The sequence below is a fragment of the Elephantulus edwardii genome, unplaced genomic scaffold, assembly GCF_000299155.1.
Source record: "Elephantulus edwardii isolate Elephantulus edwardi_28Jun2011 unplaced genomic scaffold, EleEdw1.0 scaffold00089, whole genome shotgun sequence".
In the NCBI taxonomy this organism is placed as follows: Eukaryota; Metazoa; Chordata; class Mammalia; order Macroscelidea; family Macroscelididae; genus Elephantulus; species Elephantulus edwardii.
Genome location: NW_006399839.1, coordinates 12,954,488 through 12,969,209, shown reverse-complemented (window position 1 = coordinate 12,969,209; position 14,722 = coordinate 12,954,488). Strand labels below are relative to the sequence as shown.

At 46.9% G+C, this 14,722-nt stretch overlaps 1 protein-coding gene across 7 annotated transcripts in view; it reads left to right on the top strand.

Moving 5' to 3' along the window:
- The window catches only part of AP1B1 (adaptor-related protein complex 1, beta 1 subunit), a 39,870-nt gene that overhangs the window by 10,681 nt on the left and 14,467 nt on the right, over window positions 1–14,722 (top strand). For all 7 annotated transcript variants that reach the window (XM_006890489.1, XM_006890487.1, XM_006890486.1 and 4 more), the window contains exons 6-10: window positions 1,674–1,895; window positions 4,908–5,028; window positions 5,833–5,928; window positions 6,913–7,028; window positions 7,251–7,416. In XM_006890489.1, the coding sequence (XP_006890551.1) occupies window positions 1,674–1,895; window positions 4,908–5,028; window positions 5,833–5,928; window positions 6,913–7,028; window positions 7,251–7,416 (721 nt within the window). The remainder of the gene's footprint in view (window positions 1–1,673; window positions 1,896–4,907; window positions 5,029–5,832; window positions 5,929–6,912; window positions 7,029–7,250; window positions 7,417–14,722) is intronic.

The following is a 14,722-nucleotide window of genomic DNA, read 5'->3' as shown; positions in this document are numbered from 1 at the left end:
CCCAAGCATTAGATAATCCTTAAAGCAACTTTGTCATAGAGGTTCCACCATTGTGGCTCGTTGGAGAGAGAAAAATGCTCCCAGCTTCAAGAGGCAGAGGGAGTTGTGCAGGGTCACCAGCTAGGACTTGAATGGCTGTTGCTCTTAACTAAGCGGTTAACCTGGTGCCTTTGAACATCCTAGCAATGAGGGGGAGGAGAAGTTGATATTCATAGAGGGTTCACTACATGCCAGGCCCTTTGCAGGGTGCTTGCTTTGCTTTTCATGGTGACCTCCATGTACTACAGAGTAGAAACTGCTCCATAGAATTTTCTTTCCTTCCAGTATGATGTTGTTATTGAGAATATATACAACAAAACATGTACTAGTTCACCAGTTTCTACATATAGAATTCAGTGACCTTGATCACATTCTTTTTTTTAAAAAAAAAATTATTATTTTTGTGTGTGTGAACGTCAAATCGGATCTGACTGGTACAGAAGGAGATTGTCCCTCCTTCTCCAGCAGAGCATCTGGTGGATTCGAACCATGCTTCTCTGGGATTGCAGTGCAGCTTCTTGCCCCTAGACCACCAGAGCTCGCCCTTGATCACATTCTTAAGTTGTAGAACCTCTTTTACTGAGTTGTTGCTCCCCCATAAACATAAACTCACAGCCCTCTACGGTTCTTAACTAAGCTTTCCAGTTGCTGTTGTCATTTTGATCCCTGATAGATAGTCCTTAAGAGAACACAATGAGGGAGCTCTGTTGGCCTAGTGGCAAGAAGCTACACTGCAATCCCAGAGATACATGGTTCAAATCCACCAGAAGCTCTACCGGAGAAGGAGGGGCAATCTCCTCCTGTACGAGTCAGATCCAATTTGACGGTACACACAAAAAAATTAATAAAATAAAAAAAAATTTAAAAAAAAGAAGAACACAATGGTTTTTTGTTTACATTAGCAAAGAGATAGAAACAACCAGGTGTCCTTCAATGGCAGAACGGACCAAGAAGCTGTGGTGGTCCATTCACACAGTGGAGTGCTGTGCAACAGTAAAGAATTTCTAAAACCCTGTACCACATGAATGAATCTAGAAGACATTATACTGAGTAAAATAAACCACAAAAGAGCTAATACTGGTTTCAAAAGCACTACTGTAAAAATCTAAAGAAAAGATTTCTAAAGAAAAAGTCTAAAGCAAAGATAGGGAGAGAAGGCAGTGAGAATGAATGCATCGATAATAGATGCTCATTAAGATAAGTGAAGGGGGTAAAGATAGATGAAGGGAAGGGCGGTGGACAGTAAGGACATGAATGTTAGAAGACAAAATAGGGCCTTTCTACAAAAGTGCCAAAAGCAAAGAAGGAAGACCCTGCCCTTCCCAAGCCCCTGCCCTTCCCAAAACAGAAGCCAAAGCAAAAACATTAAAACACCAAGAAGGCAGTCCTTAAGGGCAGCCACAAGAAAAAAAGATCCGAACATCACCCACCTTCCAAGGCCCTGAGACTCGGAGGGCAGCCCAAACACCCCCAGAAGAGCGCCCCCAAGAAAAACAAGCTTGACCACTAGGCATCATTTGGAACCAGGATCTCAACAACTTCCTGCAGGAGACATGATATTTTGATAACTAAAAGCAGGATGTTTCCCCTTGTCTGTCTGTCTTTCCTGTTTGCCCCATTGGAATGGACCCCAGCATCTGTGAGCGAGTCACCCCCAGATTGTCCCATGCCAACTCTGCCGTGGTGCTGTCTGCTGTGAAGGTGCTGATGAAGTTTATGGAAATGTTGTCCAAGGACCTGGACTACTACGGGACCTTGCTCAAGAAGCTGGCCCCTCCACTGGTCACGCTGCTGTCAGCCGAGCCGGAGCTACAGTACGTGGCCCTGCGCAATATCAACCTCATTGTACAGAAAAGGTAAGCAGTCCTCGATAGACTACCCTCGGGGGCACAGTCTTGTGGGGGAACAGTGGCTGCTGAAACTCATCACCAGGCTGGACATGTCGAACCACAGCTTAATGCATCGGTTTTTTCACCTGGATGCTTCCCCAGGGGCATTTGGCAAGAATAGTGAAACTTTGCCTCACATACATTGAGCATGTTGTTAGGAGGGGCGAGTCCTTGGGAAGGGACAAGAGCTCAGGAAGGTGGAGGGTCAGCGGAGAAGAGCCTCAATAGAATGGATTGACAGAGGGACTGCAATGGTGGGCCCAACGATGTCAGAGATGATGAGGATGGCACAGGATAGGGCCGGGCTCAGTCGCATTATTCATAGGGTCGCTATGAGTCATAGTCGCTTCAATGGCACTTAACAGCAACAACAGAGGCTCTTTTAGTTGTCACAATTTAGGGAGAGGAGAACCTGCTGGTGTTTAATGGGTTAGAGACCAAGGATGCTCTTCAATGGTGCTGTAGTGCACAAACCATCTCCCACCACAAAGAATCTTTTTGGCCCAGAATGTCAGTGCTGAACTTGAGAAGCCCCAGCTTAATCTAAGTAGGGAGCAGGTTAGGTGAAATCTGGACTCTAGTTCTTAGCCTGGACAGCAGATGGCTTCCAAGTCCACCAAGCCCTCCTGACATGTATAAGATTCTTTTTGTGCGTGTGTATTTTCTTGAGGTAGGGTCCTGAGCTCCAGTCCAGTTCCCTGAGGCTGGAGGACTGTGGGGCCACTATGAATCCTTGGACTTTGCATCAGCCTCCTCATGGAAGGGTAGACTCGAGACAGCCCCTTTTCTCCACCCTTGAGAAGGACTGTAGCAGTAAGCCGCTGCCCCTCGGGGAAGGGACTGATTAAGTGACAGGAGGGAGGCAGGCAGAAAGGGGCAGAGCAGTACTGCTTCCAGAGGTCCCAGAACAGGACAGCTGCTCTACAATGATCTCCTCCTTTCCTCTGAAGCAGCGAGGGAGCCCTGCAGCTTGGTGGTGTGGGATTGGCCTCCTGAGCTCTGTCCCAGTCCATATGGTCAGATTCAGCAACCCTTGAGCAAACATACTTTACACCAGGCTGTTACTGAGAACAGGAACTTCTTCCAGTAATTCTCTTGGAAGATATTACATTCTCCTTGCTGTTGTCCTTCCTATCTCTCGGGGGCCTAGAGATACCAGGTGCACAGGCACATGTAGGGTGCGATGAAAATCTGGAAAGGCTTCCTAGGTGGTGGGATTAGGCTAAGGATTTGCAGTGGCAGTGCGGGGTTTACAGGTTGGTGCCCTTCCTCACTGGGCTAGTAAGCTGTGGTGACCTGAAGCTCCAGATCAGAGTGCAAGGACTTCCTGTGCTATATTTGACACAGTAAATCTCTTAAGAAGTTGCCCATGTCCCCGAGGCCCTGCCTGGTCTGACAAGTGTTTGGGCAGCTTTTGCCAGGTCCTGATTAGAGAAATTGTACCTTGCTGCTGTCCAGCTGGGGTTCTTGACTTCCCTGCAGGGCGTTCTGAAGACTCCCGGACTTACCAGGGCCTCCCCACCACTGGATCAGTAGCACTGATTTCCTAGTGTCCCTCCATGTCCCACTGTGTCTCATCCCTTCCCTACCGTCTGTACACATCCCTTCTTCTCATTCTCTTTCCTGGAAAGGAGGAAGTGTCTTCCTTATTACCATTAGCTGTGTGACCTTAGACAAACCATTCAACCTCTCTGGGCTTTTCTCAGCTAAGGTGAAGCAGCATATGGTGCCAGTTGGGCCTTTGAGGACAGGTGAAGGAGCCCTGCGGTGGTAGTGTTGCAGGAAGAGGGGACCTGAGGGAGAGAAAGAATCACCCAAACACCTCTGTTGGAAAAAGGAAGGGACTTTATTTGCCAGTGGGGCCTTGGGGGACTATTGTCCACAATGACTGAGCTCTCTAAACTGCTTTGTCCTGAGCCTTTAATAGAGAAGTTGACAGAAACAGTTGTGTTCTGCTCTTATTGGTGGTTGTAAAGCATCAGCATCAGCTTTACAGTCTCAGCAGGGTAGGGGCTTGTGAATTTGGACATGTCCTGGCTTTGCAGATAAGGGATATTCTTACAAGGCTTCTCTAGTTCAGTAGAAAAAGAAACCTCACAGAATTACAGCTTCCTGGCTTTTCCGATTAGGAGCACGTGCAGAGCCTCTCCTCTCCCTCCCTCGGAGTTCAGACATTCTGCAGAGTCACCCCTTTTCTGGGGTTCCTCCTGAGGGAGGGAGTACCTGGGTAGCAAGCACCTTCTCCGAGTCAGGTGTCATGCTGAATGCTGAGTGCATAGCTGTCCTAATGTTGTATAGGGGTCTCCAGGACCACTTCACCTTCCGAGATTCGCTCGGAGGACTCGCAGATTTAACAGATAGCTATTCTCAGAGCTGAGATGTGCACTAGTAGCACGAAAAGGGCCAAGAGGAAAATGACACAGGCAGCGTCTGGAGGAATCTGCACAAGCGTCCTGTGCGCTCTCTACCAGGACAAGCCAGAGCACTCTTCTTCCAACAGCATCACGCAGCACCACATGCGCCATGTGTCTGCTCAGGGAACCCCACTGAGACTCAGTTCTAAGGGTCTTTAGTGGGGACCAGTCACCTGGGATTTCTCCACCTGGCATGTATTCCCTCCAGAAAGCACCTGTTCAGATTAAACCAGGATCTCAGGCTCTTTTCTGTGAGTTGTTATTCCCATTTCGTAGCTGTGGGACTAGAGACCGGAGGTCAGAGCTGGGATTGAAATCAAGAGCTCTCTGATTCCCCAGCCTGTACCCTTGGTGCCTGCTGCCCCTGGAAGGGAGCTGCCTCTTGTTTGCACTTCTTTCCGTCCTGTGATCGGGTGGGACACACAGAACCTTGCTCAGACCCCTCGTGGGTCCATAGCTTTGCCTTCAGGATATCAGGCTCCACCTCAGGCCCCAGGAGAAGTGGGTTTTCCTACCGGCTTATGCCTTGCTTCTTGCTCTCTGGGCAACCCTGCCCCACCACCAGGCCTGAGATCCTGAAACATGAGATGAAGGTCTTCTTTGTGAAGTACAACGACCCCATCTACGTGAAGCTGGAGAAGTTGGACATCATGATCCGCCTGGCCTCCCAGGCCAACATCGCCCAGGTCAGCAGGGTGGTGGTGGGGGCACCGGTTTAGTGTCAAACAGGTTTACCAGCGAGACCGGCGAGAGCTGGTGTCTGACCAACTGATATCTCACGCTGATGGTTCCACCTCATAAAAAGTGCTTAGCAAACCTACAGCGTCCCTTTTCAGCAGGAAGTAGCTAAGAGAATACGCCATCCCCTTTTCCTTATGAATCAGGGTGAAGTCTCTCTCAGGGAGGAGTGATAGGGAATGGCAAAGGACACACTGACAAAGGAGATTAATCAGAACTGCGTTTGACAAGCACTGTGGCAATTGGACAATTAAAACAGACATTCGGGGGAGGGGGGAAGAAGAATGAACTGGGAAGGAGGGTGGAGAAAACAGTGCAACAATGAATGAATGAAAACCCAGAATCTCTGTAAATGTTCATTAAAACTAATACAATTTAATAATAATTTAAAAAAAGATAAGACGGAAATAACTTTTTAAAAAAAGTGCTTAGCAGGGCATGGAGCTAATAGTAATTGATGTTTTGTTACCAGAGATCTTTTCCCCTCTCTCCTATGACTTGTCCACTTGAGTACCGTTAATTAGGTGGCTACGTCAGCTAGAATAGTAATTATTCCAGCCCTGTCAGTGGAGCCTGCCCTGCTTCCCACACTGGACACCTGACTTCTCTCCCTTCCCTTGGGTCTTCCACCTCAATCAGAAGATAGAAGCCCGTCGTTCTAGGGGTCTTTGTATACCCGATGCCCACGCATGTTGTGAGAGTGGCTCTGCCAGACCTATCCCAAGCCCCCCTCTTCTCTCTCTGGACCCCAGGTCTTAGCAGAGCTGAAAGAATACGCAACAGAGGTGGACGTGGACTTTGTGCGGAAGGCTGTGCGAGCCATTGGCCGCTGTGCCATCAAGGTGGAGGTGAGGCCCTGGGACTGCCACAGCCAGGGGAGGGAGGGAGCCGAAACCTGGAGACCCAGCAAAATGTGCTGGCTTTGGGTTTGTGGACAGGCCCCGAGGCACCCATTGTTCACGTTTGGTTGGGCTCCTCCTTGCTGTGTAGTCTCCTTTCAACCAGTTGCTTCAGATTAAACGAACCCATCGTCATCACGGGCTCTTCTTTAAAGTTAGCTGAGGCAGCGGGGCGGCCACAAGCAGGTGGCGGCTCTGGCGGACTTAGCTCGCACTCCATGGGGCATTCCAGCGAGATCTCAGCCTGGTGATCATTTTGACAGGTGGCTTGAATCAACTGACCGTGTGTCCCTTTAAGTTCCCTGGAGTCCCCTCTAAACCCATTTCCCAGCATGCCATCCCTACCTACCCTCTTTATTTTTGGGAGGAAATTCCTTGAGTCCTGAGTCAAACTCTCCTTAAATCAGCCCAGTGGTGGCTAGAGGGCTCTGGGACAGCTGATCACCCCCAGGCCCTAGAGATGTTTCCCCTTGACACACGTGATGCCAGTCCTGAGAAGTCTCTTCCACTGGAACGTTAATGTAGAATGTTAGAATGAGGGTTCTCGAGCACACAGTTTCTTAGTTTTAGGGTCACAGAAGCCTATTTCGTGAAATAGGTAAAAGTGAAGGGGACCAGTCTGGTGCACAATCACTCTGCCCTTGGAGCTCCCCAGAGGATAGCTGGAAATGCTTGACCTGCAGGTTCCAAAAAGGCTGTCTCCTCTCTCTCCTCTTTAATCTAATTCTGTCTCCCCTGTGTCCCTGGAGACCCTGTCATTTAGTCCTCATCCTCCCTCCTGTTTCCTGAGGAGCATGTTCTCTGTCCCACTGTAACGGGGAAGGCAGGCCAGGAGTGACCGGGAGCCCTGGCACAGACATGGGCTGTAGAAGTCCTGTTGGAGATGGGGGCCGGGTCTCTGCCCTCGCTGCCCTTCCTCCTCTCTCCTCCCAGCAATCCGCGGAGCGCTGCGTGAGCACGCTGCTCGATCTCATCCAGACCAAGGTCAACTACGTGGTCCAGGAAGCCATCGTGGTCATCAAGGACATCTTCCGCAAGTACCCCAACAAGTGTGTGCCCTGCCCCTCACAAAGAGCGTTTAGCATTTCCCCTGAGCTACTCCCGACCACAAAGTAAGAACTGAAATGAAAGAGCTAAACCTCACCTCTCCTTACCTCACCCTCTGAGGGGTGTCTTAAGGGAGCTGCCTGGCTCTCTGGGTTCTTGCCAGGCCTTCCTGGGGGTGCCCTGGCTCCTGCATGCACAGGGCCAGCTGTGTCCTGATCTCCCAGGTACGAGAGTGTAATCGCCACGCTGTGTGAGAACCTGGACTCCCTGGACGAGCCCGAGGCCCGGGCCGCCATGATCTGGATTGTGGGCGAGTACGCGGAGCGCATCGACAACGCCGACGAGCTCCTGGAGAGCTTTCTCGAGGGCTTCCACGACGAGAGCACCCAGGTGAGCAGGCCCGCCCGGCCCAGAGCGTAGCCGGCTGAGCCACGCTGCCTGAAACCTGCCCTCCGTCAGTGCGCTGCAGGGTCATGCCGCTGCTGCGTGAGACAGAGATGTGACAGGTGCATAGGTGCAATGCAGCAGGAAGACATGGGAGGATGGTCTGCGGTGTGTGGAAGACAGGCCTGCTTTCAGCCGTAAGGTCACAGCCTGCAGAACCCCACATGGTGTTTGGCCCTGCACACTTGGGAGGAGCTTTGAGCCAAAATCAACTCTGGCAACAGACACCAGCAGAGATGATACCCCTCCTATCATGGCAGGCAGAGGTCTCTGGTCTGGTTTAAACTTTTTGTTTGTCTACATTAGCTTAATTCACAATTTTAAAGATGCATAATAAAAAATCTCCTCCCACTGATTTGTAGGTAGTGAATAATCTACCCACTGATTTCCTCAGCCACTGTCCCTCCTGCCCCCTTACCCTTAGATTGTTGTTGGTTCCTTAGGGGCACTTCCAGAAATAGTTTAGTAATACGCCAGCCTGCACGCATACATGCATGTACACAAATCTGTAGGGATTTCTCTTTACACACCACTGGTAGAATCGTAAATACAAACTGTCTGACATCTTGCCTTTTTCACTTGGAAAATACATCTGAAGGTAATCCCATTATTATGGTTCTAAAAGAACCCTTGTAATTACATAGACTTCTGAGGCCCCATGCTGCATTTAACCAGTCTCCCTGGATGGTTGAGTTTCAACTCAGTGGTACTTACCGACAGCAAGGAAGACCAGTCAGTATGACTGCTATTTTGATTTTGCCTCAACCTCTAATGGTATGGAAGAAATTGAGAATTTTTACCCACTTTTGCAATCTGAAATTGATCAAGCATGCAAAAGTTGGAAACAAAGATTGGGAGAATATAGCCTTCGTGATAGAAACAGTGGTGGGGATCACAAAATGGAATTTTGCAAGACCGAAAACTTACTCATTGCACATGTTGGGTTTATTTTTCAACAATATAAATGGAGACCAAACATATGGATCTCACCAGATGAAACACACAGACATCAGTTTAGTTAACATGTGTGGAAAGAAACAGTATATCCCATCAGAATTGGAAGACTATCTCAAGAATAGATTTAATGCACACAAATGACCAAAGAGCTCTGGTTGCCTAGTGGCAACAAGCTGCACTAAAATCCTGAAGTCACACGGTTCAAGGCCACCAGCTGCTCCTCGAGAGGATGAGCTATCCCATCCTGTGCGATTAACTGCCTCTGAAAACTCACTGGAGGGTCAGCTATAGGTCAGTTCCAACTAAACAGTATTCAACAACAACAGTGACTAAAGATCACATGAGTTGAGGAATGACATCAAGGACAAGCAGACAGGAAGAAGAAAAAGACCAAAATGGATGTCACAATAGACTCTGAAACTTTCTCTTGAATGTTGTTGTTAGGTACCATTGAATACAACTCCTAACGACCCTAAGAACAACTAATCTGAAGCCTGACCTATCCCGTGCCCTCTTCAGCATCTCTGGGAACTACAACACCTCTTGAATGTAGACTAGCTAAAACAAATGAAAGAAATGGAGACCTGAAGAGATTTTAAAGGGTAGTTCAAGAAAACAGTGTTATAATAATATGCAAACTGAAAGAACACACTCAGTATTTCTTAAGCCAAAAGAATAAGATTTTATGAGCAAGATAAGATAATTCAGATGGGATATGCTCAAGGTCATAATTTGGTTCTCATGAACTTGTTTAATTGGCTTCAGCTTGAGCTTGCATATAAGCAATTGTTCTAACAGTCAGTGCAGCAGGTCCATTCCACAGTCAGCCCCTGACTTTTTTATAACTGATGGTGTTGAACTTCTCCAGAGTCTCTTTCTATGAATGTAGTCAATTTGATCCCCTGTGTATCCATCTGGTGAGCTCTACATGTATAGTCCTTGTTTAATTTTTTTTAATGAATAATTCATTGGTGAATTGGTGATAGGAAATGCTGTCTCTCACTCTCCAGCTTACTCCCCTTTCTGTCCTCAAGGCCATATTTCTAACCACCAGTCCTTTTTTTTTTCTCAGCTGTTGTATTCTAGTCACCAATTATTATTAATATATCTTGATTGCATGTTTGAACTATCTCAAACTGCAGAAATTAGTAGAAAACCCTGATTTCTTCATCTTTGCTTTAGTGGTGTGTAAATTTCAATCGTAGTCATATTAAACAGCTCTTCTTTGTATGCATATTGATATTATCCACTGCTGACAGCATTGTAATTGAGGGTAGGGTTTTTGTTTGTTTGTTTGTTTCTTAGGTTGAATAGTAAAGGTAGATTTGTTAGCAAGTTACATCTTCAAGGGGATGGACCTCCCTTCCTGAAAGGAAACTGGGAGGAGAGGCCTCAGAGTAGATGTTGAAATGTTTTCTTGACAATGAATACAAAGCCATTCCTCTTAAATTTGTCATTTCAGTGTATGAATGTTCAGTTCAGAATAGCCAATACCAGTTCAGGTCGGCTCACCAGTACCTACCTAGGGTGTTATCTTTATGCCTTCCATCTCAGGTTTTACAACTTCAGATTTTCCTAGATTCACGCATTTGTACATTCCATGTGCTGATTATTAATGGATATTTGCAGCTGTTTCTCCTCATCTTGAATGATGTCACATCAGCAAAAAAAAGGTGCTTCAGTGGCTCGAAGCTTTACTCTATCCACATCATTAAAGTAGAAGAGGCAGGTCTTCCCCAGTGCCTTCTGACTCGAGCATGCCATCTGGCACCGTATCAGACAGTATTCCCCTGCTACTCATAAGGTTTTCCTGCCCAACTGAAGTGTCAAACACTAGTAATCAAAGACCAGGTGAAGTGTGAGATGACCTCAGGTACATCTTACACAAAGAAAGCGAAAAGTCATTAAAAAGAATAGAAATAAAAGACCAGAATGGATACAAGAACACATTGTGAAACTACATCAGTGGAAGTAGGAGCGCAGAACAGAGTTGAAAGGACGACTCGAAACTATTGTAACGAAATGTGCAAAGACTTGCCATTGAAAACCAAAAGAGAAGAATGCACTCAGCATTTCTCAAGCTGAAAGACCTGGAGAAACAATTTAGACCTCAAGTTGCAATAGTGAGAGACTATTGAATGATGCAGAGAGCATCAAAAGATATAAGGAATATACAGAATTACTGTACCGAAGAAATTGGTGGACATTTAACCGTTTCAGGATGTAGCATGTGATCAAAAATTAGTGATACTGAAGCAAGAAGTCTGGCTTCACTCGAAGTGTTGACAAAGAACAAGGTTCCAGGAGCTGATGGAAAGCCCGGTGACATGTTTTAACAAATGGATACAGCACTGGGTGTTTTCTATGCTGAGAAACTGAAAAGGCTCCTCCATGGCCAACCCACTACAAGAGGTCAGTATTCATGCCCACTCCTCAAAAAGTGATCCATCAGGATGCAGAAAGTATCAGACGATATAATTGATATCTCACACAAGTAAAATCTTGCTGAAGATGAATTTTAAACAGTTGAAGCAATACTTCAACAGGTTACTGCCAGAAAGTCAAGCTGGACTCAAAAGCAGACATGGAACCAGGGATCAGATTGTTGATGTCACATTGAACTTGGCTGAAAGCAGAGACTACCAGACAGATGTTTACCCATACAGAAAATTGTTTACCTATATTGAATGTGCAAAAGCTTTAAACGTTACATATCATAACAAAAGTAAGGAGGACTTGAAGCCTTGTTGCAGAAGACCAAGGAGTGCAGCCTTCAGTATTGACTGCATCTCAATATCAAGAAAACAAAGATCCTACCACTGGACCAATATACAGCATTATTATGGATGGAGAGGAAATTGAAACTGTCAACAGCTTCATCTTGCTTGGATCCACAATTAACACCCTTGGTACCAACAATCAGAAAATAAGGAGATGGATTGTACTGGGAAAATCTTCAGTTGGGGACTTTTCCAAATTATTGAGGAATAATGATGTCAGTTTCAGGACTAAAGGTGGGACTGACTCAAGCCATGGTCTTTCTGATCACTTGCTATGCATCTGAGAGCTGGACGATGAGTAAGGATGACAGAAAAAGAATTGACCTCTTTGAGGTGTGGTGTTGGAGAAGAGCACTAAACTCTCACGGATGGCCAAGAGAACTAACAGATATGTCTTGGAGAGGGTGCAGCCAGAGTGCTCTTTGGAGACAGAAATGATGAGACTTCGCCTCACATACTTTGGACATGTTGCTACGAGATGCTCTTCCTTGGAGAAGGACATGATGCTGGGGAGGATGGAGGGTTGGCGAAGGAGAAGAAGACCCTCAACCAGGTGGATTGACACGGTGACTGCTGCAGTGGGCTCTTGTGTGTCAGGAAGTGTGAGGATGGCGCAGGACAGAACAGCATTCAGATCTTTTGTTCGTAGGGTCGCTATGAGTCGTACTCAACAGCACCTAACAACAACAACAATTGTACTTGTTTAGAAACTACATAGACCATCAGGGCAATCATTTGACCAGAATAAGGGAATACGGCGTGGTTTAAAATCAAGAAAGGTGTGTACCACAGTTGCATTCTTCATCGTACTTACAAACAAATAAGTAAAAAAGCTGCACTAGATTAAGAAGAATGTAGCATCAGGATCTGAGAAAGATTCACAACCAGCCTGCAGTGTGCAGATGACATAGGCTTGCTTGCTGAAAGCAAAGACTTGAAGCACTTACTGATGAAGACCAGAGACTTCAACTTAAGACACAAATCCTCACCAATGAGCCAATGATCAGTGGGGAAAAGAGGAGATGATCACAGATTTCATTTTACTTGTATCTGTCAACACCCATGAAGGCAGCAGGCTGCAAATCAGAGGACTATTGCACTGGGCGAATCTCTTGCAAAAGACATTACAGTTTTAACAAAGCACGAATGTTATCTTGAGGAGTAAGGCTAAGATATTTTCATTCACCTCCCCGTTATATAATAGCTGGACCATGAATAGCAAAGCTCAGGGAAGAATGAATGCCTTGGAGTTAGGGTCTGCATGTACTGTGAACTGCCAGACAAACAGATCTGTCCCGGAAGAAGCATATCAGGATGCTCCTTGGAAGTGAAGACAGCAAGGCTCTCTCGCGTACTTTGGACATACTATCAGGAGGGACCAGGCCTTAGAGAAGGATGTCACCCTGGGTAAAGTAGGTGATGGTCAAAAAAGAGGAAGGTCCTCAGTGAGATGGTTTGGCACTGTGGTTCCTGCGGGCTGTTTCATTCTCGGTGAGCCACCATCACTCTGCGGCACCCAGCAACAAGCTAATACATTGCACCGGGCACCACAGTGTGGTGTCGGTTTATTTCTGTGGTGAGTCAAGTTGAGTTACCTTTCAAGTTGTTTTTGCTTTTCTGTGGACTGAGAACTATCCGTGAATGTGGGCCGTTAAAGCATCTGTGAGCCTACAAGGCTTAGGTGCTAACAAGGGCAGTGTCGGGGAGAGGGTTGGGAGGGGAGAAAAGTGCAACAATGAATGAATGGAAATCCAAAGTCTCTGTTAAATTTTCATTGAAATTAATAATAAATTAAAAAAAAAAAGAAAACCAACAAGGACAGTGTCATCTAGTGAATGAACAAGACCTTGGAATCAGAAATTCCAGAGTTCAAGCTCCTCCCATTTGAGCCTCGGTTTCCTGAAGTGCGAACAGGTTCTTCCAAGTGGAACAAGCCCTCAGCCTGTTGCTGTGCGGGTTAAACAGGGTGTTTCACATGTTGTCCTTAGCATGTGCCCAGCCCCCAGTAGGCACTCACTAATGGTAGGACTGGTGTTGGCTTCAGAGCAAACTGATCTAGTTGTCTCAGAAGAAGACTGGTTCCTGTAAGCTGTACTACCAGGGAGCACGTTCCCAGCCCTCCTGTGTGACGGTGTATAGATCAGGGTCATCTTGTCCCTCAGGGAGGCCACGAGTGAGGACTACAGTTCAGCAGGTCCGGGCTCTGCCCTCACAGTTTAGAAACTCCTGTGGCCAAAGCTGTTCCTTTCGTTAATCCCACAGAAAAGGGCGACCTTCTTTAGAAAAGCTAGCATTTCTGCTCCCAGAAGATGGAATCAATGCTAGGTGGGCAAAAAACAGCAGATGCCCATTACAAATAATAGTAATCAGTCCCACCAGCACTGCCTCCCACTGCCACCTGTCAGGACCAGCTGCCAGCCTGCCACCAAGCTCACTCCACCACCACCACTACCCGCTTCCTGTCTTTTTTTTTAAAATATTTTTATTTATTTTTTTATTGTATTAGTTTTAATGAACATTTACAGAGATTTTGGGGTTTCATTCATTCATTGTTGTACTGTTTTCTCTACCCTCCTCCCCAGTTCTTTCTTCTTGTTCCCCCCCCGAATGTCTGTTTTAATTGTCCAATTGCCACAGTGCTTGTCAAAGCCAGTTCTGATTAATCTTCTTTGTCAGTGTGTCCTTTGCCATTCCCTATCACTCCTCCCTGAGAGAGACTTCACCCTGATTCATAAGGAAAAGGGGATGGCGTATTCTCTTAGCTACTTCCTGCTGAAAAGGGACGCTGTGGGTTTCAGGGTGAAGATCTTCTCTCACTACTCTAAAGGGCCCCTTTTGGCAGTAGGAAACACGTAGACTATTATGGAGATTGATTTATATGTGCTGCCGAAGCGAGCACCCGCTTCCTGTCTTGTCTCTAAAAAGCAGAGCTTGTCCTTACGTAGCCTCTCCTGCTAATGGGGTTACTGCAGGGGATGCCTGTAGTGGTTTCCCAGAGTGAATCTTCTGCGGCCTTTCCCCTCAGCTAAGCCTGCCAGGGAGTCAGAGAATTGAGCTGGGGAAGCGGCTTGGTGGAGAAATGGGACTTCGCACGTTTTGAATCCAGGCTCTTCCTCGGGCTGGCTGACCCTTGGCACATTAGCAAGCTCCCCAAGCCATTTCCTCGCCTGGAGGGCAGCAGTGTTGATGACTGGGTCATGTAAGAGGATGGTTTTTAACTTAAGTAGCCTGTTCCCTTTGCCTCCATGGTTCACAAAGCATTTCAAAACTCTTTTGAGAATATTTATTTAGTGCTTTTAAGTGCTAATCCTCTTCTTCCACCTCCTCCTCTTTCTCCTCTTCTTTTCCTCCTCCCCCTCCATCCTACTCTTCCTCTCTCCTCCTTTTCCTCCTCCTCTCCTCTTCCTCTCTCCTCCTCTTCCTCCTCCTCTCTTCTTCCCCCTCCTCTCCCTCTTCCTTCTCCTCCTCTCCTCCTCCTTCTCCCTACTCCTCGTCCCCTCCTCGTTTCCTTCCTC